The 22269-nt window shown below is 50.0% G+C and overlaps 1 protein-coding gene across 1 annotated transcript in view; it reads left to right on the top strand.

Moving 5' to 3' along the window:
* The window catches only part of LOC133754327 (CUB and sushi domain-containing protein 1-like), a 53041-nt gene that overhangs the window by 10559 nt on the left and 20213 nt on the right, over positions 1 to 22269 (top strand). The window contains exon 6 of the mRNA XM_062184787.1: positions 841 to 1029. Within this exon, the coding sequence (XP_062040771.1) occupies positions 841 to 1029 (189 nt within the window). The remainder of the gene's footprint in view (positions 1 to 840; positions 1030 to 22269) is intronic.

The following is a 22269-nucleotide window of genomic DNA, read 5'->3' as shown; positions in this document are numbered from 1 at the left end:
GGCATCCCCTGCTGGATGCCGCTATTTAGTCTCAGCTACTTCCATGAAGAATCTTTACTGTAGGAATGTTCCAGCTCCTTCTGCTGGTGGTTTTCTGTGCTGGATGCCTGCCATGAAAGCTGTTCCTTGTCCTTTGGGCCCCGCTCTACAGCTCCATTGGTGGCCTCCCCCATTGGGGTGGCTTCGGCCATTTAACACCTGGGCATGTCCTTTTGAGTCAGGGCTGCACATTCCCATGGAAACAGATTTCTGGTTTCTCAGAGGGGCTGGCTGGAATGACAGCTACACACTCCTGGTGGCCCAGCCACCCCTCTGAAAACTGTCTCCTCATCCAGGTTCACCTGCTTTCCTCCCTGAGAGGTTCTGAGTTCCCAGAGTCTGAAAGCCCTGTTTGCCCCCTGCTGCTTTTGTTTGTGGCCTTGGCCCTTATGAAGGTTAAATGCAGTGACCAACATGGAGGACCCCAGTCCACTGCCTGGCCCCAAGAGCTGCTCCGGAAATAGCAGTGGTCAGTGGCTTCCCCGAGCTTCCTTTCCCCGTGGAAATGCCAATGATGGGGCACCTCTATTGAGCTCTCACCATGAGCAGCTGTTGTGCCAGCAGTTGTGCAAGTGTTGCCCTGTGTATCCTCACAATAACCATGTTATAAGTAAAAAAAACCAGGGGCACAGCAGTTAAATGACTCAGGCAGCATCAACAGCTTTTAGTAAATGACTAAGGGCCTCCTGTGTCCAAGTCTCGGTGCTTCCCCACTGTGCCAGTTCTCTGCAGCTCCTGCATTCTGGTCACAAGAAGATACCTGGGGGAGGATAAAGCCCATTCTCTCCTATACTCTTCTAGCCTATGAGCTTCAGGAGTTCCCAGACCCAGAGCCCTTCACCAATGGCAGCATAAGGGGAACCGACTACAACGTGGGACAGTCTGTGACCTTCGAGTGCTTCCCAGGATATCAGCTAATGGGCCACACCATCCTCACATGTCAGCATTGCACCAACCAGAACTGGGACCACCCCCTGCCCAGGTGTGAAGGTATGTCCCTTGCTCACCCTTGGTGACTCTCCCTGGGTGGTCACACCATGCACTTGCCTGCTCCGGGGGTTCTCCAGTCAGTCCCATTCTCACGTGAGTGTGACCCACTCTGGCCAGGGAGGGCATCTTGGTGACAGAGCACTGGGCCAGCACCGGCAAAGTCCTAGAGGGGTGTGATCCGGGGGCCCACTGAGGCAGCCCTTGAGAAGATCCACCTGGACAGGCTAGATGTCCCCAGTTGGAAGGGAAGGCTCTACATGAGAGTGAAGTAGGTGAGTGCTGGGCTGAGTCCTGGAGAGGTTGAGAGAATCCTGGCATCTTCCCAAGGGAAGAGGAGAATGCACCTTTTTCCCAACAGCTTTCTTGCTTCTCTGGTCACTGTCCTGCGTCCCATATGGGTCTGGAGCCAACGGGTGGATTCCAGGGAGCTGTTGGTGCTTTTTTGAGTCCTCTTCCTTAATCAGAACCTAGATGGAAGATGACACAGGGTCATGCTGCCTCTGCCCCGCCCTCCACACCTCAGCCCCGTAGGCCCAGCATTTTCCCAGAGGGGAAGCTGGGTGGGGCCCATACCCCAGAAAGAGGGCTCAACCCTGGAATCAGATCACCAGGCCTCCCCCTGGAGACCCCTGAATGCCCTGAGCAACTGGGACCTCGCTGATGGCTTCCTCACCCTGGGGAGCGCTCAGCAGGAACTCTGCGTGGAAAGAAGCTCTGTGTGCAGCACTGGTTCTGGTGCTGGAGGTTAAACCTCCGCTAAGTTTTCCAGACTTCCAGAACCACCCTGTGCTTGCGCAGTGGATCATTCCCGAATTGCTAGTTGGTGGTGTGTCACTCCTTCCTCGCTCCTTGCGTGCTGTCTTCCAACACAGCTGGTGAGAGAAGGCAGCAGTCTGCTCTTCTACTTCTAGAGGCTTCTCCCATTGGTTTCTTTGACACCAAAGTTGCTTTTCCAACCACTGTTCCACCTCTGCCGCCTTTTGTGGTCATCTCTTCCTTTGCCCCTTAAATGTTCTTTGGAGTTCCTTCCCTTCTCTTCTTTTCTCTCACCCGCCTCCATGTCCCCCAAATGCCATCTTGATCTACAGTCCCTGGGCTGAGACTCCTGCCTGCCTGAGGGCACTGCAGAAAGGTCACAGAAGATGGAATCAAAGCCTGGCTTACTTTGGTCCAGAGCATGTACAAACGCATGCAGTTAAGGATCTTCTAAACGTTCTCAGGAAACACATCTCCTGAAAACACTGGGCGTGCCTCTCAGAATCTCTTTTCACCAAAGTCAACTTACCTTTCAGTGCCATTTTCCATGTGCCCTTGTCCGTGCAATGCTTCCTAAATACTTCCACTCCCTTCAGAGGTGTCTAGCGTCCCTGTATGTTCAGAATGGACCTTCTCATCTCAGCCTCTGCTAAGCTGAAATGCCTGTCTAGTGATGAGGACTCTGGCCGCTCACCCCTTCATTTGAGTGTCCTCCCACTTGTTCACTCCCATATTCACCAAGTGCTGCTTTCTGCATCCTAAGTGTCTTTCAAGTGTACCCACTTCTTTCTCTCCACTGCCTGTACCTTAACCCAGGCCACCAATGGTCTGACTTATCTCTGCTGTTGGCTTCCTCGATGGGCCAGCTTCACTCAACCCAGTCTTAGGTTCCTCAGTGCTGGCTTCTCAATGCAGGGAGAGCAAGCCTTCAGAACCACCAGTGTGGACTCCATTCCCCCACTCAGAGGTCAGCCAAGGCAGCCCCTTACTGCTTGGAGTAAATTCTAGACCCTTGGGGCAGCACACTGTGTGTCTCAGGACCTGGTACCTACCTACCTCTCATGTCTGCTCTCACAGACCCTGTGCCCTACCTAAGCTGACATGCCCTCCATTTCCCTAGTACACCAGGGCATCTTGCCTCTGGTTCTTGGCACCTGCTGCTCCTTGCTCTTATTAAAAACCCACTCTGCTACCTTGCCCTCTTGGGTCCTTGCCATCCCTCGGGGCTGTGTCTAGATGCACACACTCCCAGGGACTCTTCCCTACCCTCACACACAGGAGAGCCCCTCCAGAAGCCCTGGGACATTGCGCACCAATGACCTGGCTTACCTTGCATTGTACTGCTGCTGGGTGCGTGGCTGGGTGGCAGTGAGCTGTGAGTGCCGTGGGAAAAACTAGAGCCTCCTGCTCCCCACTGTCTCTCCAGGCCATTCCTGGCCCTGTGTGGATACTCAGCACGTGTGTGTGTGTGTGTGTGTGTGTGATGGGGGAAGCAGGTCCATGGCACCACACCTAGGAACCCTGTCCTCTGCATTTTGCATGGAGGCAGCTGGGGTTCTTCCTGCTCCGTCCCATCTACCCCGCCCTGGGTGTCTGCTTCAGGCTCCCATCAGCCAAAGACGCTCCTGACTCTGGACCAAGGAACTTGGGTGTTTTCTTTCCCAGCATCCCTGCTTATCCTCTCCCTGGTGACTGTGTCCCAACACCATGGGGCTTTCAAGGCCTCTGCATTCCCTTGCCTAAAGCTCCATCAGAGTGAGCCACAAAGTGGGTGTTGCCTTAGGGGAGCAGGAAGATAAGGAGAGGCAGCTGTGTCTATGTGGCAGGTGCAGGGCTGGGCATTCTGTGAGCGTCCCTCACCTCATGGCCACCACAGTCCTCTTGGGCTCATTTTCCAGGTGAGGAAACAGAAGCTGAGAGAGTCTGAAACACTTGTGGGCATCATCAGGTGAATAGATGGCTCTGCTCTAATTTGGCCCTGTCACCTCGCCACAGAAACCCTCAGCTCAAGGTCAAATCCACCCAAGAAAGAGCAGATCAAAGAGAAATTTTCCTTTCCAAAATCTCTTCCTAGTACTGCAGCCTTGGCCCTGACATCTGCTGGTTCCCATCCTGGAAAGCTTGAGCCGGGTGCTTCCTTCTTAGGTCTCTTCCATGACAGAGAGAGAGGGAGGTGGAGGGAGGGGCAGGCCCACAGGGCACCTGTCAGGTGAGGACTCCCCACCTCCCCAGCAGGGGGCTTTGTGTGGGAAGGTCCAGCGCACTCTGGGCACTCAGTGCGTGCTGTGCTCCCTCTCCTCAGTTCCCTGAGGCAGGAACGTCACCTTCTTCAGTGCTACTGTGTACTCCCCTGGATACCCCCCAGCCTACGCTAGCTCCCAGGACTGCGTCTGGCTGATCCCCGTGCCCATCAGTCATGGCGTCCTGTTCAACCTCAGCCTGCTGCAGACAGCCTTCTGGAGACTTCATCGCCATCTGGTAAGGCCAGGAGCCATGCGGCCAGCCCGTGAGAAAGGAGCAAACAAATACTGGACTAATTTTTTTTTAAAGATGTATTTATTTATTTGAAAGGCAGAAGTAGAGAGAGAGAAAGAGATAGACAGATCTTCCATCTGCTGGTTCATTCCCCAAGTTACCACAACTGCCCAGGGCTGGGACAGGCAGAAGCCAGGAGCCAGGAGCTTCCTCCAGATCTCCCATGTGGATGCAGGGACCTTAGTACTTAAGCCATCCTCTGATGCTTTCCCTCTGATGCATTAGCAGGGAGCTGGATTGGAAGTAGAGCAGCTGGACTTGAACCAGCAGTCATATGGGATGGCAGTACTGCAGATGGCAACTTTAACAATCATGCCACAGCTCCAGCCCACTGGACAAACTTTTCAAGAATGTTGATCAGAAGGGATGTCAGGTTATAACTTCAGAGCCAGCATGTGATACAGCAGGCTAAGTCGTCACTTGCAAATACCAGCATCCCATATCAGATTGCCAAGATGAGTCCCAGCTGCTCTGTTTCCAATGCAGCTCCCTGCTAATGTACCTGAGAAAGCAGTGGAACATGGCCCAAGTATTTGAGCCCCTGCCACCCATGGGGGAGACCTGGATAGAGTTCCTTGCTCCAGGCTTCAGTCTGGTCCAACCCTAGGTATTGCAGCCATATGGGGAGTGAATCAGTGGATTGAAGATCGCTGTGTGTGTGTCTCCCTCTCTCTCTCTCCCTGCCACCCTGCCTTCCAAATAAATAAATAAATCTTTAAAAAAATGGTTTGCTAAGTATTCATGTAATATTGCTATTGTCAGCAAGCGATCTAGGACTTGCTCCCTCATTTCTCTATTCTAAGCCCAACTTATTCTTTCATTTCTCTATTCTCTTCAAGCTAGGAAACTAATTCTATTATGAAGGAATCTGTAGGATGCACAATTTAATCTTTAGACCTTATAAAAGAGATGGCTAACATTTTTCTGCAATAGCATAGCCAAAATAAGAGCTTAAATAATAATCTCATAGCTAGATTCACTTCGCCATCAGCGAAGTATACAGTAAGTAGAAAAAACCTCCCTTTCAGACAAAAGGGAAAGAAAGTTTTAAAGTGAGAATATACTTTTCCTCATGGGCATTGTCTACCTTAGAAAAACTACTACAGAACATGCCTGTGACTATAGACTTGTAGTTCAGGCCACCGAAGATTAGAGATGGGACTTGGCACTCCCTTGACTTGCATCCTCTGGTCTGCTTTAACACAAACCAGGAGGAAAAGAAAGCTCGGCATCAGAAGCAATGGGTGGCAGGCCTATTAATGGCTGATCTGTACAGTGATCTGCCCTCAAGGAGACCCAACAGGCCAGTCCACTGCAGTGGCTTTCAGTGTGGTAAGCCTGGGCTTCAGCAGAAGTCAGCTTGTGAAGAGCCCTGGCAGCTCTGCCAAGAGTTGGATCACTGGAAATGGACCTGCCCTGGAGTCGAAGGATGCCCAGGTCAGAGCCACAGATCTTATTGGCTCTAAGCTGAAAAGCCCTACACTCAGCCCAACTTCCAAAGTGACCACTGCAGCTGAGGGGATGGTCAAGTAGGGTCAGCAACATTGCAGGCAGAACTGTAAATTTCTTATTAGAGATGCCCCCTGCCTTTACCTGGCCAGCTCTCCTCCCAGCCCAGCCAAGTAATGAAAGTCAACAGAGTGCCTTCCCCTAGGAGGTTCACACCTCCCTTAGGATATACCCCATGTGAAGAGATAGATAGGTCTGGGCCTCTGAACTTACAAGGCCTAAAGCCCACCAGATTATTATCAAGCCCCTTCCATCAGGTTCTATTTGCCTCTCAATCAGAAAACTTAATTGTAGCTTTGATAGCACCTTTCTTAGCTCCTCTAATAATGACTCTGTCCTTTCTTCTAGACCCTGTCTAGCACACTTGGGCCTCATTCCTTTGTAATCATAACCTCTACTCTACCACCAATGCTCTATTCCCAACCTGTGTGTACTGATGGTCCTCTTCCCCACTTAATGCTGTATAATTGTTCAAACCTGGTAAATGCCACTCTTAGGATCATTGGTTACTATCCTCACTCTGTCTTTTATGACCTTGTCTAAATATGATCAGAGTCGGCAAACTTGGAAGGCTTCCATAGCCTTGGCAACTCATGACAAGAGCCTAGGATGGTTACTGGCGCCATAAACTAGAGTGTCAATTTGTTGGGTCAACAACAAGAGCAACTGTGCACTTGCTCCTCATGTGGGATCTCTGTCCTTAATGTGCTGTACATTTTGACTTAATGCTATAACTAGTACTCAAACAGTATATTTCACTTTGTGTTTCTATGTGGGTGCAAACTGTTGAAATCTTTATACTAAATTGATCTTCTGTATATAAAGAGAATTGAAAATGAATCTTGATGCAAATGGAAAGGGAGAGGGAGCGGGAGAGGGGAGGGTTGCGGGTGGGAGGGAAGTTATGGGAGGGGGAAGCCATTGTAATCCATAAGCTGTACACTGGAAATTTATATTCATTAAATAAAAGTTAAAAAAAAAAGAAAAAAAAATTATAACCTGCCCAAGATGCCCCTTTTCTTAGTCCACCTCTTCTCATGGGGCCCCCTGCTTGCAAGGCTGGCTCAAAATCAGAGGCCCATCTGAGTAGGTGGAAAGAATCCTGCGTGTGGCTCCCAGGGCAGAGCCAGCAGATGATGCTGAGGGGAGCCTGGGAGGAGAGGGACCTGTTCTGCCTGAGAGTCCAGGCCTTTCTGCCAAGCCACCTGGGTGCTCCTTTCTCTGATGCAGGCAGAGAAGGCCCGGGCTGCCCTCACAACTGGTGCCCCAGAGCCAGTGACCAGCCTTGTCACTAACAGCCCAAGAGGATTAATAGATGAGGGTGGTGTTACTTCAGACTTCAGTTCCCTCATAGAGAAAAAGGAACCTTAAAATGCCTCCCAGGGGGAGCCCAGGATGAATGCATGCAAAAGAGAAATACAAGGGTACTTTTAAAAGTTTGTGGAAAATGTGATTAAAAGATAAGCTTATTTTGGCATAAAAATTGTGAAATATATGCATGGTTTTGTGTGTGTGTGTGTGTGTGTGTATACACACATATATAAAAATGCAATTTCCATGAACTTTTCAAAGACCCCTGAAATGCATGGATTTCAGAATTTGGGGCTCCAGAATAAGCTTACCTTTGAGTTTCCTTTCCCACCTACTTTTGTTTTAAATATTTATTTGTTATTGGAAAGGCAGAGTGACATGGAGAGAGAGGGGAACACAGAGAGAAGACAAGATCTTCCATGCTCTGGTTCACTCTCCAAATGGCCTTGACAGCTAGAGCTAGGCCAGGTTCAAGCCAGGAGCCAGGAACTCCATCCAGATCCCCCACCTGGATGGCAGAGGCCCAGGCACCTGGACCATCTTCTTCTGTCCATTTCCTTCCCAGGTGAGTTAACAGGGAGCTGGATTGGAAGAGGAACAGTCAGGTTTCAAACTGGCACTCATATGGGATGCTGGCATCACAGGCAGCAGCTTAACCTGCTGCCTCACAGTGCTAGCCCTTGGGTAGCAGCTCAGTGCATTTCACGAGGCTGGTTGCTAAAATCAGACCTGAAATCTTCTGAGGATTTGCCCTCTCCATGATATCCAAAGACTGATATGTTTAGGAGTCATGAGTCAGTTGTAGTTACAGGATGCCTGCTATGTAGAAAGAGGATTGATGACATTGAACACCAAGTAGTACTTAAGAATCAGAACACAGTGGACTTGTGTAAGTAGCTATGCATCTAGCATGATGACCAAGTGTACTTTTTTTTAAAGATTTTATTTATTTATTTGAGAGGCAGAGTTACAGACAGAGGGAGAGACAGAAAGTTTCTCTGTCTGCTAGTTCAGACATCCCAGGGCTGCGCCCATCTGAAGCCAGGATCCAGGAGCTTCTTCCTAGCCTCCCACGTGGGTGCAAGGGCCCAAGCACTTGGGCCATCTTCTACTGCTTTCCCAGGCCATAGCAGAGAGCTGGATTGGAAGAGGAGCATCTGGGACTAGAACAGGCACCCATATGGGATGCTGGTGCCACAGGTGGAGGCTTAGCCTACTACGCCAGAGTGCCAGCCCCTGACCAAGCATATCTTATAACTGAGATTCTTGTTCCTGAGTGAGATGGGCACATAGATACAGTATACATAGTACATGAGACAGAAGGACACACATCTGGCATGGAAGGGAGGAATTTAAGACACCAAGTTGGGGCTGATGTTTGTCCTGGTGGTTTAATGCCTGTGTTCTATATAAATGTCTGGGTTCAATCCTCAACTCTAGCTCCCAATTCCAGCTTCCTTTCACTGTAGATCCTGGGCAGCCATGATGGCTCTAGTTGAGTTCCTGCCACTCATGTGGAACGTTTAGATTGAGTTTCCCGCTCCTGACTTTGGCCTGGCCCAACCTCAGCTTTTTCAGGCTTTAGGGGAGTGAACCAGCAGATGGGAGCTCTGTTTCTTTCTCTCTCTTTCTCTCTCTTTTTCTCTCTTCCTTCTCCACCTCCTCCCTCCCTCCCTCCATCCCTCCATCCTTCTCTTCTCTTTTTCTCAAATAAGTATACCTTTTAATTAAAAAAAAAAGTTCAGGCATTTGGCACAGAAATTAAGACACCACTTGAGACACCCATGTCTAAGTGGCTGGTTTGAGTCCTGGCTCCTTGCTTCCAGTCCAGTTTCCTGCTAATGCACACCATGGGAGCCAACAAATTATGACTCAAGTTCTTGAGTCCCTTCACCCATGTAGAACAGATGACGTCCCTGGTTCCTGGCTTTGCCCTGGGCAGCCTGGCTGCTGTGAGCATTTGGAGAATGAACCAGCAAATGGAAGATCTTTCTCCATCATTCATATTCTCTCTCTCTCTCTCTCTCCCTTCCTCGCTCTCTCTCTCTCTGTCTCCACTTTTCAAATAAAGTGAAAATAAATAGATATTTTAAATATATAAACAAAAATAAAACACCAAGTTTGGCAGAGAGGCTGTGAAGGCCCTGGCACCCCAGTCCCACCTTGACCCTATGTGCTTAGGAAACCCAGGCAAGGACCCCAGGGACAAGCAAAAGGCAGAGTGGTCCTTTGGTTATCCTCTTCCCAGACTCACGTACTCCCCCCCACCAGAGCCCTGGCAGGGTTGGTAATGCCAGATCTCCGGGCTGGGTTTTCCCTTGCTGTATTTATGGTGCTGTCCCCAGCACTGAGAACAGTACCTGACACATAACAAACTTGAGATCGATGTGTTGAACCAATGAATGATCTACACTGAGGCCATGACCCTAGCCCTGCAGGCAAGTTCATGGTCTAGGTTGGCCCAGGTCTGCCTGGTCCCATTCCCTAAGAGCAGACAGCAGAGGGATGGCCTTTGCTGAGCTCTGTGTGTCCTGACCTCTGCTGTGCTGGTGATTGACAAGCACAAAAACCTGTGAGGTAGGTACAGTCCCAATGTCCAGCCAAGGAACCCAGAGCTACACAAGCCTCACGGATTCATCCTAAGCCACAGAGCTGGGGAGGTCAGAAAGGGGATGCTGTGGCAGTCACACCTTTCCAGAACCAGCGCTGTGAGGTGTGGCTCTCCAGGTCTGGGAGCTGCAGGGATTTGAGAGCTGAGCCTGGCCCTACAACCAGTTCTGCCTTCAGACCACAGTGGAGACTGAGTGCTTCTTGGGCTATTTTTCATTTTCCTGTGTTGTGGTGTGGTGTTTTGGCTTGTCTAAATGACTCACACCTTCCCCTATAGCAGAGGACCTGGCAGCGAGAAGACAGGAGATGGGGAGAGGAGAAAGGGGCAGGGGCAGGCATGAAAGACCACGTCCTCCTGGCAGAACCCAATTCCCTGAGCCCTGTCTTTGTTCAGCCCCTTAAGGCAGCCTGCCTCGGGCCCCTCTGCCCGGTTTCATCCTGGGCCAGATGAGCACCACACTAGGTGGCTCCATCCATTTCAGATGCAACGCTGGCTACCATGTGGTGGGACACAGCATGGCCATTTGCACCTGGCACCCCCCAGCACTACTACCTGTGGAGCGAAGCCATTCCTCTCTGCCAAGGTGAGGAGCAGGCAGGAAGTAGGGTGTCCACACCATGGCTTAGATCCAACTCACATCTTAGGCTTGTTCCAGGACAAGTCATTGCCAAATGTGGGTTTCTCCATGGGTCATTTGTGAGGCTCCGTCATATCTCCAGCCCTGGGGATGGCATATGCACGGTAGTCTCTGTATTCAGGGCAGGGGGGAGATGGGTATGTGAGCGCAGAAATGCCAGGTGACAGAGTGCGGAAGCTCTGTTTCAAGAGGTATAAGCTGGGTGTTGGGAGACCCAAGGTAAGCAGGACCCAGCCTCCTGCTGGACAACCCAAGAGGGCTCCCAGAGATGTGGTGTTTGGGCGTGGGCTCCCAAAGCAAGTGCACTGATCAAACACTGGAAATGCATCAGGCAGTTTGCATGCATTGCTTTTTATAATTTATTGCACATTCTGGGAAAAAATTATATAATGAAAAAAGTGAAAAGTTGACCTATAATCCTATCACTTGATTGTAACACTATTAACATTTGCACATTTTCTTTGTTCTTGAATATATTGATCACAAAAATAGGATCCTGAATGTACAAAATTCTTAATATCTCATTAACTCCTTGTATATCACTAAATGCACTTCCTTATCTGTGTTTTCCAGTGGTGCATAGCATTGTGGGAAAACTCATTTATTCAAGTCTCATCTCTTTCTTGGTCATTTAGATTCTGTAAACCTGTCTTTATGAACATCCATACTTATTTCCTTAAAATAAATCCCCACCAGTGACCTTGCTGAATCATAACTGATGCTAAATTTTCCACTTGATTGTTATTGCCCTGAAGAAAGTTAGTTTTCATTTAAATGTCCACCAGCAGCAGGTAAAAGCTGTCATTTTTCTCACAGTCCCCACATTCAGTACCGCATTAAAAAAAGAAGAAAACAACTTTTCCCATTGCATGGACAGTGACAGGACATTGCTTTGCTGTTTGGTGTGACTTCCTTTGCTGCCCAGCATGGTGAAGGGCTGTTAACAGCACCTGCCAGCTCTGATCCTCACAATCTTCTCGTCTGTGCCTGCATTTTCTCAGTCGAGGAAAACTGTTATTCGTATTCTAATCTAAGCCCTAAGTAAAGGTCCCAGAGAACTGACCATCTGTCCACACAGGGCAGCTGTCTTTGGCTCCCGGGTCTGCATCTGTAACTGCATCTGTGCTTTCCAGAGCTCCCGTTGGAACTACCAAGCCTCTAGTCTGTTATCGTACATCATCACCCAAATGCAGCCCACTTGGGCTCCTGCCCACTCGCCCCAGTACTGCTCTGTGTCTTCTCCCAATCCCACTCTGCACCTCCTCCAATGCCTTCTGCGTTCTCTGGAATGCTAGTTCCATGGCCAACCGCGCACACCCTCGCTTGTAATCCAGGAGGCTCCATGGAGACTGCAGCCCTGTCAAGTGCAGTGTGTGAACCTCCGCCCACCCCAACCATTTCCCATGTTAACTCAGGGCCAGGAAAAGCCTGGCCTTCTCCCAGTTCTCTGTGACTTTTCCAAATGATGGCTTCCTTCTCTCCATTAGAGATTCTGTGCTTCCTCTCTTTCCTTCCCCCAGCCCCATTCTCTCAGCATAGTATCTGTCTTTCTCTCAGACCACAGGTTTCAAATGCTTTGGGCTTGTGTCCTCTCTTCCCACCCCCCAGGATGTGTTCCTCCTAGTCTCAGACTGGGAAGTTATCTCTGTCTGCTCAGTTATGCACAAGGGCAGGGCCAGGCCAAGCCAGGAGAAGCACCTGCTTCACCTGCTTTGACTCCCCATGCTACACATCAGGGAGGATCTAAGTATCTCCTCGTGAGGGTTCTGGAAGCAGGGCAGCTAGGTGAGGTGATGTGACAGTTGGATGATCTAGTATTGCTGAGGAAGCTCAAGGTCTTGGCGGGTGGGCCTTAGGGGATTCCCAGGTACAGGTGCTCCCCTATCCCCTTATTGTTCTGTGGCCTGTCTTTCGGTGTCAGGTGCGGCCTTTGAACCTGTACTTCGTCTTGATGTCCCAGCCCCTGCTCTATCATGTAGCATAATGGGACCCCAGCCTGATGCCTCTTCTTGGTTGTGCAAATTCTAGTTGATTCAAGCACCGTTGTTTGTCCTTATCAGTGGGACTTTCCTCTGTTTGAGCTCATTCTGGCTGTGAGTGAAGGAAGTCTGAGATTTTAACCAGTTGGCATGGCGAGTGGGGATATGGGGTAGTAGGGGGGCACTTGGAATATGTAGCTTCTAAACCATCCAAAGGCAATGGTTGGGGACTCTTTCTTTCTTTCTTTCTTTTTTTTTTTGACAGGCAGAATGGACAGTGAGAGAGAGAGAGAGAAAGGTCTTCTTTGCCGTTGGTTCACCCTCCAATGGCCAGTGCTGCCAGCATGCTGTGGCCGGCGCAGTGCGCTGATCTGAAGCCAGGAGCCAGGTGTTTCTCCTGGTCTCCCATGGGGTGCAGGGCCCAAGCACTTGGGCCTGCGGTGACTCTTCCTCATCACCGTCACCGCCAGAATTAGGCAGGCTGCCCGCAGCTTCCCTTGGCTGAGGAGGGGAAGTGCGCCACCCACCACTCAGCCTTCCCCAACCCCCAGAACGGTGTGTGTGTGTGTGTGTGTGTATGGTACAGAGCGGAAGCGGGCAAGAGGTGGGGTGATGTGATGCAAAAGGGTCTTAGCCACTCCGATTATACCACCTTAATGATCAATAGGCAGAAGCATCCTGGGGCTGGGGTGTTTGCCACCAGGGATTTGAAACTTTAAAGACAGCTTTTCAAATTCAAGGGAGGATCAGGAAGTTTCCTCTAGGCCTCTCCAGATTCAGCCTCCCGTACAGGGCCATCCTGCACTGCACTCCCGGGCCACAGCAGAGAGCTGTCCTGGAAGAGGGGCAAGCGGGACTAGAACCCCGTGTGCCAGCGCCTCAGGCAGAGGATTAGCCTAGTGAGCCACGGCGCCAGCCACTGTTTATTTCTTTCAAGGACCCATAAGATGTACTCTGCAGATTTCTCTCCAGAGCTGTCACCTTGAGATTTCATTATACTCCTAATTTAGTACTATTATTTAATATCCAATATATTGCCCTTTCTTGGATTCATCCTTTTCTCCTCCCAGAAACCTTTTATTTAAGGATTACAAACTTCATGCTTTTCATTCTTTTTTTAAAGATTTATTTATTCATTTGAAAGAGTTACACAGAGAAAGGAGAGGGGAAGGGAGGGAGGGAGTGAGGGGGAGAGAGAGACCCATCCACTGGGTCACTCCCCAATTGGGCTGCAGTGGCTGGAGCTGTGCTGATCTGAAGCCAGGAGCCAGGAGCTTCCTCCAGGTTTCCCACACAGGTGCAGGGGTGTCCATATGGGATGCTAAAACTGCAGGCCAGGGCTGTTTAACCTGCTGTGCCAAAGTGCCAGCCGGCCCCCCATGCATTTCATAAGTACAACTTAGTAACATAGTAATTATTCCTACCCACACTCCCACCCTCTTCCTCCTCCCTCTCCTATTCCCATTCTTATTTTTTTTTACTAAGATCTATTTTCAATTAACTGTATACACAATGATTAACTCTACACTAAATAGAGTTCAACAAATAGTGTGAAAACAACAACAAAAACTGTTCCTCAAGAGTCCAGACAAGGGCTGTTCAAAGTCATTGCATCTCAAAGTCTCAGTTCCTCCTTCTTTGATGAAATACACACACACACACACACACACACGAGTTCCTCAGAGAGGGTTGATGACAAGTACATCTTCTGAGTTTCTCTCTGTCTGAAAATATCTTTATTTTAGTCTTCACACTTGCTTGTGAATAGGAAAAATTCTAGACTAAAAACCATTTCCTTCAGGAGTTTAAAGGCTCTGTTCCGTTATCGTTGAAGGTCCGGTGTTGCTGCTGAGAAGTCTGATGCCATTCTGATTCTCATTCCTTCATGGTTATGTCATATTCATTCTCTCTCTGTCTCTCTGTCTCTCTCTCCCTCCATCCCTCCCTTCTTCCCTCTCAGAACCTGTGAGTTTGTTTGGGATTGTTTGCACCTGTCTTTGGACTTCTGAAATTCCATGACAATGTATCCAAGAATGGTTCCCTTTACATCCCTTTTGCTCCCTTTCAGTCTGAAGATCTATGTGTCTGTCTCCCAGCTCTGGGAGAGTTTTTTTTTCTCTTTTTTAAAGATTTATTTATTTTTTAGTTTAGAGTCAGAGTTACACAGAGAGAAGAAAGGCAGAGAGAAAGAGAGGTCTTCCATCCGAAGGTTCCCTCCCCAATTGGCTTTAATGGCTGGAGCTGCGCCGATCTGAAGCCAGGAGCCAGGAGCTTCTTCTGTGTCTCCCATGCGGATGCAGGGGCCCAAGGCCTTAGGCCATCTTCTACTAATTTCCCAGGCCATAGCAGAGAGCTGGATCGGAAGTGGAGCAGCTGGAACTGGAACCGGCATCCATTTGGGATGCCTGCACCTCAGGCCTGGGCATTAACCCGCTGCACCACAGGTCTGAAAGGGACTCTAGCTAGCATCACAGACAACTATGGGAAAAGACCTGACATCTGCACAGCGCTTATAACTGTGGCCACCAGGGCCAGCAAGGAAGACTGCCTCTGAACTGGGAAGTGTGTGCCTGCAGGCTCACGTGATGACGCCACCCTGAACTTTAAAATAAGTTATAAGATCATTTCATCTGTCAACCTGCAAGCACATGGGTTAGAAAGTACCCTGGCTGATGTGCCTTTCCATGAAAAACCTTTCCTATCTTTTGCTCTCTTGCACAGAGAGAGCCCAATAAGCACTTGGCAGAAAAAGGACATTCAGGCAAATGCCCTTGATGAAATTCCTCCCGATGCTATGCTAAATCCTAATTCTCTAGAAAAGCATAATGTCCCTTCCAAACCACAAGTACACAGCACAATCCAGAACCAGTAAGTCTTCCCCCTACAGCACACAACTTGAACAGAATGGCTGTTTAACAAAGTCATGTTCAAGTTTAAGAGAGCACTGGGAGACTTCTCTGAGCTTATAAGGCAGAGCTGTTTCCTAGAGAGCGAACATCCCACCCAACTTGTACACACATCACTGACAAAATAAGCCACTGCTCACCATGACTTCAGTGCAAAAACCCAAAGGATAAAGTAAACCATACCAAATTACTAGCGTTTATGGCATTAGGTACCATGTTAGTAACTGCAAGAAGCCCTGCTAGGTTGGAAGCCTTGGGGGCTAAAGCAAAAAACAAACAAAAAAACCCCAAACCAGAAAACAAACAGAACCGCATATGTGCTCTCAGACCTTTCGATTGCTAACTTTATTGGGCATAGAATTACAGACATGCCGAATTTTAGTGTCAGTTGCCCCTATAAAGTTTATGATTAAGAACATAATTTCCATTTATAGAGTTTCCCATCCCCTGGGAAGCACATGGCTCATTTAAAAGAAATTTCACAAAGCCCTAGTGTGGGCAGTTATCCAAACTGCCCTTACCAAAACATGCTTCGGATGAGCAAAGACTTCAGTGGGACACCAACAACTGTACTAAGAGCAGACCCTCCGGCCGGTGTCGTGGCTCAATAGGTTAATCTTCTGCTTGCGGTGCCGGCACACGGGGTTCTAATCCAGGTCAGGGTGCCAAATTCTGTCCTGGTTGCTCCTCTTCCTGTCCAGCTCTCTGCTGTGGCCCAGGAGTGCGGTGGAGGATGGCCCAAGTGCTTGGGCCCCGCACCTGCATGGGAGACCAGGAGAAGCACCTGGCTCCTGGCTTCAGATCAGTGTGGTGTGCTGGCCTTTGGGGGCTGAACCAACGGAAAAGGAAGACCTTTCTCTGTTTTTCTCTGTCTCACTGTCCACTCTGCCTGTCAAAAAAAAAAAAAAACAAAAACCCTCCAACAGCCACTCCAAGAAACCAATCTGCCCAGGAAACACTGGAATTCTGAAGCCATCTGAGAGTCCTAACAGCACTTTGGAAAGCCCTGGAACAAAACCCAGCAGACTCCATCCACTGCCACTCACTCACCCCTACCAGGAAAAAATAAAAAAAAACTCACGGATTTTTCCTACTTCCAATCCTTCTCCTTCCCTCCAAAGGTGAGAAGGAGCCTAAGGACTAACTTCACTTTGAATTTCTATTTTACCAGACTTTGAAGACGGAGGAAAAAACAAGTTTTTAAACACCTTACATCCTGAAGGTGCTCAAGAAGTCTAGAAATTCCAAATGGCACGAGAAACACACATCACCCAAGACTCATGTCCTCACCTTAAAATTAATAAATCCTGACATTTTTGGAGGGAAGGCCAAGGGGGAGGGGTGCCATGGGAAACTGGGATTCCTGGAAGTGGGTACATCTACATCATAACAGCCAGTCTAAGAGGACCTGGAAGCCCCTTGTTTACACCTTTAAAACAATGACATGAATATTTAAAGCTGGGTTTAACCCTTTCTGTCCTGGGCATTTCTCCCTCCTCCTAAGCCAGTGCACGCCTCCGGGGCGGGGGCCAGGCAGAACCATGGGCAGCCCCATACCTACCTCCCAAGTCCTGAGCCCCAGAAGTGCGCAGCAGGGTGGGCTCAGGGGCTGGGCCTGCTCCTGGAAGCCTGTGTAGCCTGGGGTGAAGGACCCTTATGGGGGAGAGGGACAGGAAACTAGGCCTGGGCAAATATCAGGGGCTTCTTAAGAGGTTAGATGGTACCCAGAGCAGAACTGCCCCTCCCCTCCAGGAAACCTCTGGGCGCGCCCCAGAGCAGAGCTGCCCCTCCCTTCGGAGGGTCTCTAGGCGCACACTTATGATGTCACTGCGACCGGCCAATCCTGTAACACCTTAGCACTCTCCCTCAGCATTCTCCGGTATGCTAATTGTCCCTCCGAACCAACCAATCCCGTGCCACCTCTGCATTTTATACCAGCACTCTCCACCAGCATTCTTCGCCAGCATTCTCCCATATGCTAACGGTCCCTCTGAACTGACCAATCCTATGCATGCGTTAGGAATATGCTAATTCGTTGCCTATATAACCTGTGTAAAACTGCCGCTCAAGGCTCCTCACTGCCTGAGGTGGGGGGCCCGTTTGCGCAAACGTACAATAAATACCTCATGCTTTTTGCATCAGCTGGTTTGGAGTCTGGGTTTTTGGGCGTCCTCTCGAGCAAGTGGGCATCTCTGCAACTGAGAGGTCCAACATTTTTGGCGCCCAACGTGGGGCTCGAGGTCGCCCTCAGACCCATTCTCTGCGGACCAGTTGGAGGTATAATTAAGTGTTTTCTGTCTGTTGTTGTCTTCGTCTTGAGTATTCTGACTGGCCAGTATCTGACCTGACTCTGTGGGACCAGTGGGGGAGGCAGGCGTGCCCAGCAACCCCTGGCCCGTTACCCGGAGGACGCTCCGGGTTATGAGGGGAAACCCTCGGTCTGTTCCCCCGGAAGACGCACTCGGGGTGGTCTGGAGGTGGGTCGGAGACTAAGTCTCCCTCCTTCCCGGGGAGGGCTGGTCAGGCAGCCGCTCCCAAAAATAGCGCAATAGCGTTCGATTTGTCCTAGCCATGTGTTTTGTCTTGCTTACTGTATATGTCTGTGCATTGGCTGTTCTTTTTGTTTGGGCTGAAATCCTTACACGCAAGGGTCAACAAATAACCACCCCTTTAAGTCTCACTCTAGATCACTGGAAGGACGTTCGAGAACGCGCGCGCCACCTCTCAGTGGAGGTTAAAAAGAAACAATGGGCAAGATTCTGTTCCTCAGAGTGGCCGGCCTTCGAGGTCGGCTGGCCAAGGAACGGCACTTTTAACCTCGATATTATTTTACAGATTAAAGAGCGCGTCTTTCAGCCAGGATCCGATGGACACCCTGATCAGGTGGCCTACATTACCACGTGGGAGGATCTTTCACGTAACCCCCCTCCCTGGATAGAACCCTTCTCCTTCCCGACGGAGCCCATACGGACCCCGATACCCCCTCCTCCTATCCCGGTTGTGCCAACCTCCTCCCTATTCCCTCTGAAGGAGATTCGAGGTCCAAAACCTGACAAGCCACCGGTTCTTCCGGCTGATCAGGACTTTCTGCTCCTTGACTCTCCCCCACCCTATCTTCCCAGCCAACCTGCTTCCCCGCAGGAACCCCCACTACAACCAGAGCGGGATGTGCAGCCTTCTGCACCATCCCCTGATTCCACGAGGGCAGGGGAAGAAGTCTCAGCGCCTTCCCCGCCCTCCAGCCGCCTGCGCCTCCGTCGGGGGCAGGCAGGGGGCTCGGGAAGCGTCTGGACTTCGCAGGCTTTTCCTCTTCGCTCGGTGGCTGGCCAGATGCAGTACTGGCCATTCTCTGCTTCCGATCTTTACAATTGGAAAACCCATAACCCCTCTTTCTCTCAAGACCCCTAGGCTCTGACTGGGCTGATCGAGTCAATTTTATTGACTCATCAGCCCACCTGGGATGATTGTCAGCAGCTTCTGCAGACCCTCCTCACTACTGAGGAAAAGCAGCGCGTCTACCTCGAGGCACGGAAAAACGTCCCTGGAGCAGATGGCCGACCGACCCTACTGCCAAACGAAATCGAGGAGGCGTTTCCCTTAACCCGTCCTGATTGGGACTACACCACCGTTGCTGGTAGGGAGCGACTTCGTCTTTACCGCCAGGTTCTCCTTGCGGGTCTCAGAGGGGCTGGAAAGCGCCCCACCAATTTGGCCAAGGTACGTGCAGTAGTGCAGGGGGCTGAGGAAACGCCGGCAGGCTTCCTAAAAAGATTAATGGAAGCCTACCGTATGTACACCCCGTTTGACCCCCTGGCAGAGGACCGGCAGGGAGATGTAATCATGTCCTTTATAGGACAGTCAGCGCCGAACATCCGCAATAAATTGCAGCGGCTAGAGGGGCTTCAGGGATATACTATACAAGATTTAATGAAGGAGGCAGAAAGGATTTACAACAAAAAGGATCCACAAGGAGCAGGAGGAAAGGGAAGGCCTGCACTGGCCTGAGGGAGGCTCGTAAATCCCCAAAGGCAGTTAAAACTAAGGTGGAGCCTTCAGGTGTGGCAGCAACCCCTAAAAGCCCAACACTGCCTCAAGGCACTGCGCCTCCAATTCCGCCCATGTGGCCACCCCTTTTTGGTTATTCCCCTCCCTTAAATCACCCGCCGCCATCTTGTAAACAGCGTGCCTACCCAACCTCACAGCCAGTCCTACTAGGCCCCGACGTGCACAGTCTTCCCTGTAAATGGGGGACCACGGCCTTTCTCTGCACTCTCTTCCAGTCAGTGTAGCCTGTTGCACCCTTGCAGACCACAGCCAAATACTCTAGGGGAGACTAGTCCTTGGGCTGCTTTTTTCCTCTCCATTTACAATTCAATGCTGTCCTCACTAGGAAGAAAAAAATGCCTTTGGCTACCACTGGCCTTACCTAAAGGAACAAAAACCTTCATCCATTAACCCTTTCCAACCTAATGAGTCTTTATTTGCAGTTAATGAAACTTTTTCTCCAGCACTACGGAAGCCTCTCATTCCCTGCCGCTTTGTTTCAGATGTGTTTCCCTGTCCTAAGCAACGGGCTTCTATGCTGATGACCAGCTCTTTTCTGTGCTGCTGTAGTTAACTTATCTAAGAGTTTACACGTGTCTTGAAGGTTTCATGTTTTATTGGATTTGTCTGTCTTTAATGTTTGAGTGATTACCTAACTCTGATCAGATCTGCCCCACAGCTTTGGTTAAAATATTCAGGTTATACGTACTAGTTTTTGGCTAAGCGGTTGACTCTCTAACAGTTTAAATTCTCAAATGGAGTCTAACAACTTTGGGACTTCCAGTAGGATCCCTGGAACTCTCAAAGGATGGGACTCTAAATTTGTTAAAGTAACAACTGTTTAAGTCTATTTAAATTATGCAGTGTATTAAAATATTGTAGATGATGTCGGACCTATGTTGTATTCGTGTTTTTGCTTTCCAGCTAAGGTGGTCTTACAAGTTTTTATATGTCCTTAATATGCTTTAAACTTGTTTCTTTTACAGATCTGCTTTTGCAAAAACTATAGTGTCTCTTTTTAACAGTGTCTGCTTAGTGGGTTACTCTGCCATTTCTAAAGTTAGGTCATGTAAGCTCTTTTTAGCTCTGTTAAATAGTTCTAAGTTATGTGCGGATTTTGTGTGCTAACTCTTATGTTCAAGGTGTTTATTTCTGGTTTCCAAGGTAATCTAGTGTGTACTCCAAAAAAGCCTCTTTTGGATGAGCCTTAATGGACTCTTTCCCTACCTCTTCTCTCTTCTTGGACTGCTTCTTGCCCTGCTTTTAATCCTTGCTATTGGCCCATGCATAACGAATAGGCTGAGGCAACTAGGGTAAGACAGGTTGAGGTTCATTACCAAAGGCTGCTAGCCACAGAGGGCTATGATCCCCTGAACTGGGGAAGCACCCCCGGTGCTCTCCACATTACCAATGACGGGTAAGATTCCGGATGGACCGGAACAACCTAAGACAGGCGGTGGAGAAAGCTCACCACGCCCCCATAATTACAAGTCACGCGACACCCCAAGACGGGTAAAGCACCCAGCGTCCTGCACCAACCTAAGACAGGGCTCATGGCCAAACTGCCTGGGTTACCAATGACGGGTAAGGGCAAGGACGGCTGGGGGCAACCTAAGACAGGGATCGCGTGCTAAAACAAAAAGGGGGAATCTGTGGGGCATGAGCGCGGCCAGGCCAGGCCAGGCCAGGCCCGGCCCGGCCCGGGGGCTCCGCATGCGCAGCTGCTCCAGGGTGCCCCCGCCCGAGCTGCGCGGAAGAAAGCCACGCGGAGCCAAGTAAGATGGCGCCCAGAGGAAGTAAGATGGGCGGAATCCAAAGTTGTTTACCACTAAAACTAATTGGCTGCACAACAACAAGGGAGGTAACAAAACTAGTAACAAGTGTATAGACATAGGGCTAGTCCTATAGAAATCCCCCCCCCAAGGTGTTTTTTAAGTAATTGGTTGGTCCTTAGCCCTGCCCCAATGACTCTGCAGTTTTGTGTTATAAAAGGTACTATTATGCAGAAGGTGACTGAGTCCTTGCTAGACTTGGCTCCCCGCTGCGTCTGATTGTCTCCGGGACCAGGAGGCTGGGGAACGGGCGAGCGGCGCGCTTACCTTTCCTCGGACCCAGTCCATCCTTGTACGGGTGGACTAAGACCCAACATCTGGCGCCTTGACCAAATTAGCGTTGGAGACTGGCGTTAAAGACTGGGTCCAACTCCTCCCTATGGTGTTGTTCCGGGTCCGAAACACGCCCTCTCATTGCGGACTAACACCATGCGAGGTCCTTTGTGGAGGGCCCCCACCAATAGCAGGCTTGCTTGACCTTGCCAGTGACTCCGTTGCCGATGCCCCTAGGTTACAGGCCCGGATGAGAGCGCTCCAGATCATCCAGAACCAGGTCTGGAAACCTCTTGCAGCAGCCTACCAACCCAAGACGACAACTATCCCACATCCTTTCCAAATCGGTGATGCCGTGTATGTCCAAATCTAAAACTCTAGAGCCCCGGTGGCAAGGCCCTTTCACTGTGCTGTTGACAACTCCCACCGCTCTCAAGGTCGATGGAATCGCTGCTTGGGTCCACGCCTCACACGTGAAGCGAGCACCACCCCCCCAGGGCCCCGAGGATCCGGATAGACCAGCCAAATGGAAGCTCCAGCGCACTCAGAACCCGCTCAAGCTAAGACTTTCAAAAACTGTTTAATATTTGTGATGTTCCTGGCCTCTCCCCATTGTTTTTCCAATCCCCATGCTCCACAATTGTTAACGTGGGAAGTAATTTCCCCCACAGGACGGGTGGCCTGGTCTGTTAGTGGTTACATACCCCCAGGGCATGGTGGCCCACCTTATACCCGAACGTATGTCAACTGGTTACTGGGTTAGATACCTGGGATGTACCTGACCAGAATAATTTGACAAAAATCCCTAAAAATAGTCTTAACTATTGGGGCGTGTATGGCTCCCAGT

Source organism: Lepus europaeus (genome assembly GCF_033115175.1).
Source record: "Lepus europaeus isolate LE1 chromosome 21 unlocalized genomic scaffold, mLepTim1.pri SUPER_21_unloc_2, whole genome shotgun sequence".
NCBI classification, from domain to species: domain Eukaryota; kingdom Metazoa; phylum Chordata; class Mammalia; order Lagomorpha; family Leporidae; genus Lepus; species Lepus europaeus.
Note: the sequence above shows the minus strand (reverse complement) of the source record. Positions and strands in the feature narration are given on the sequence as shown.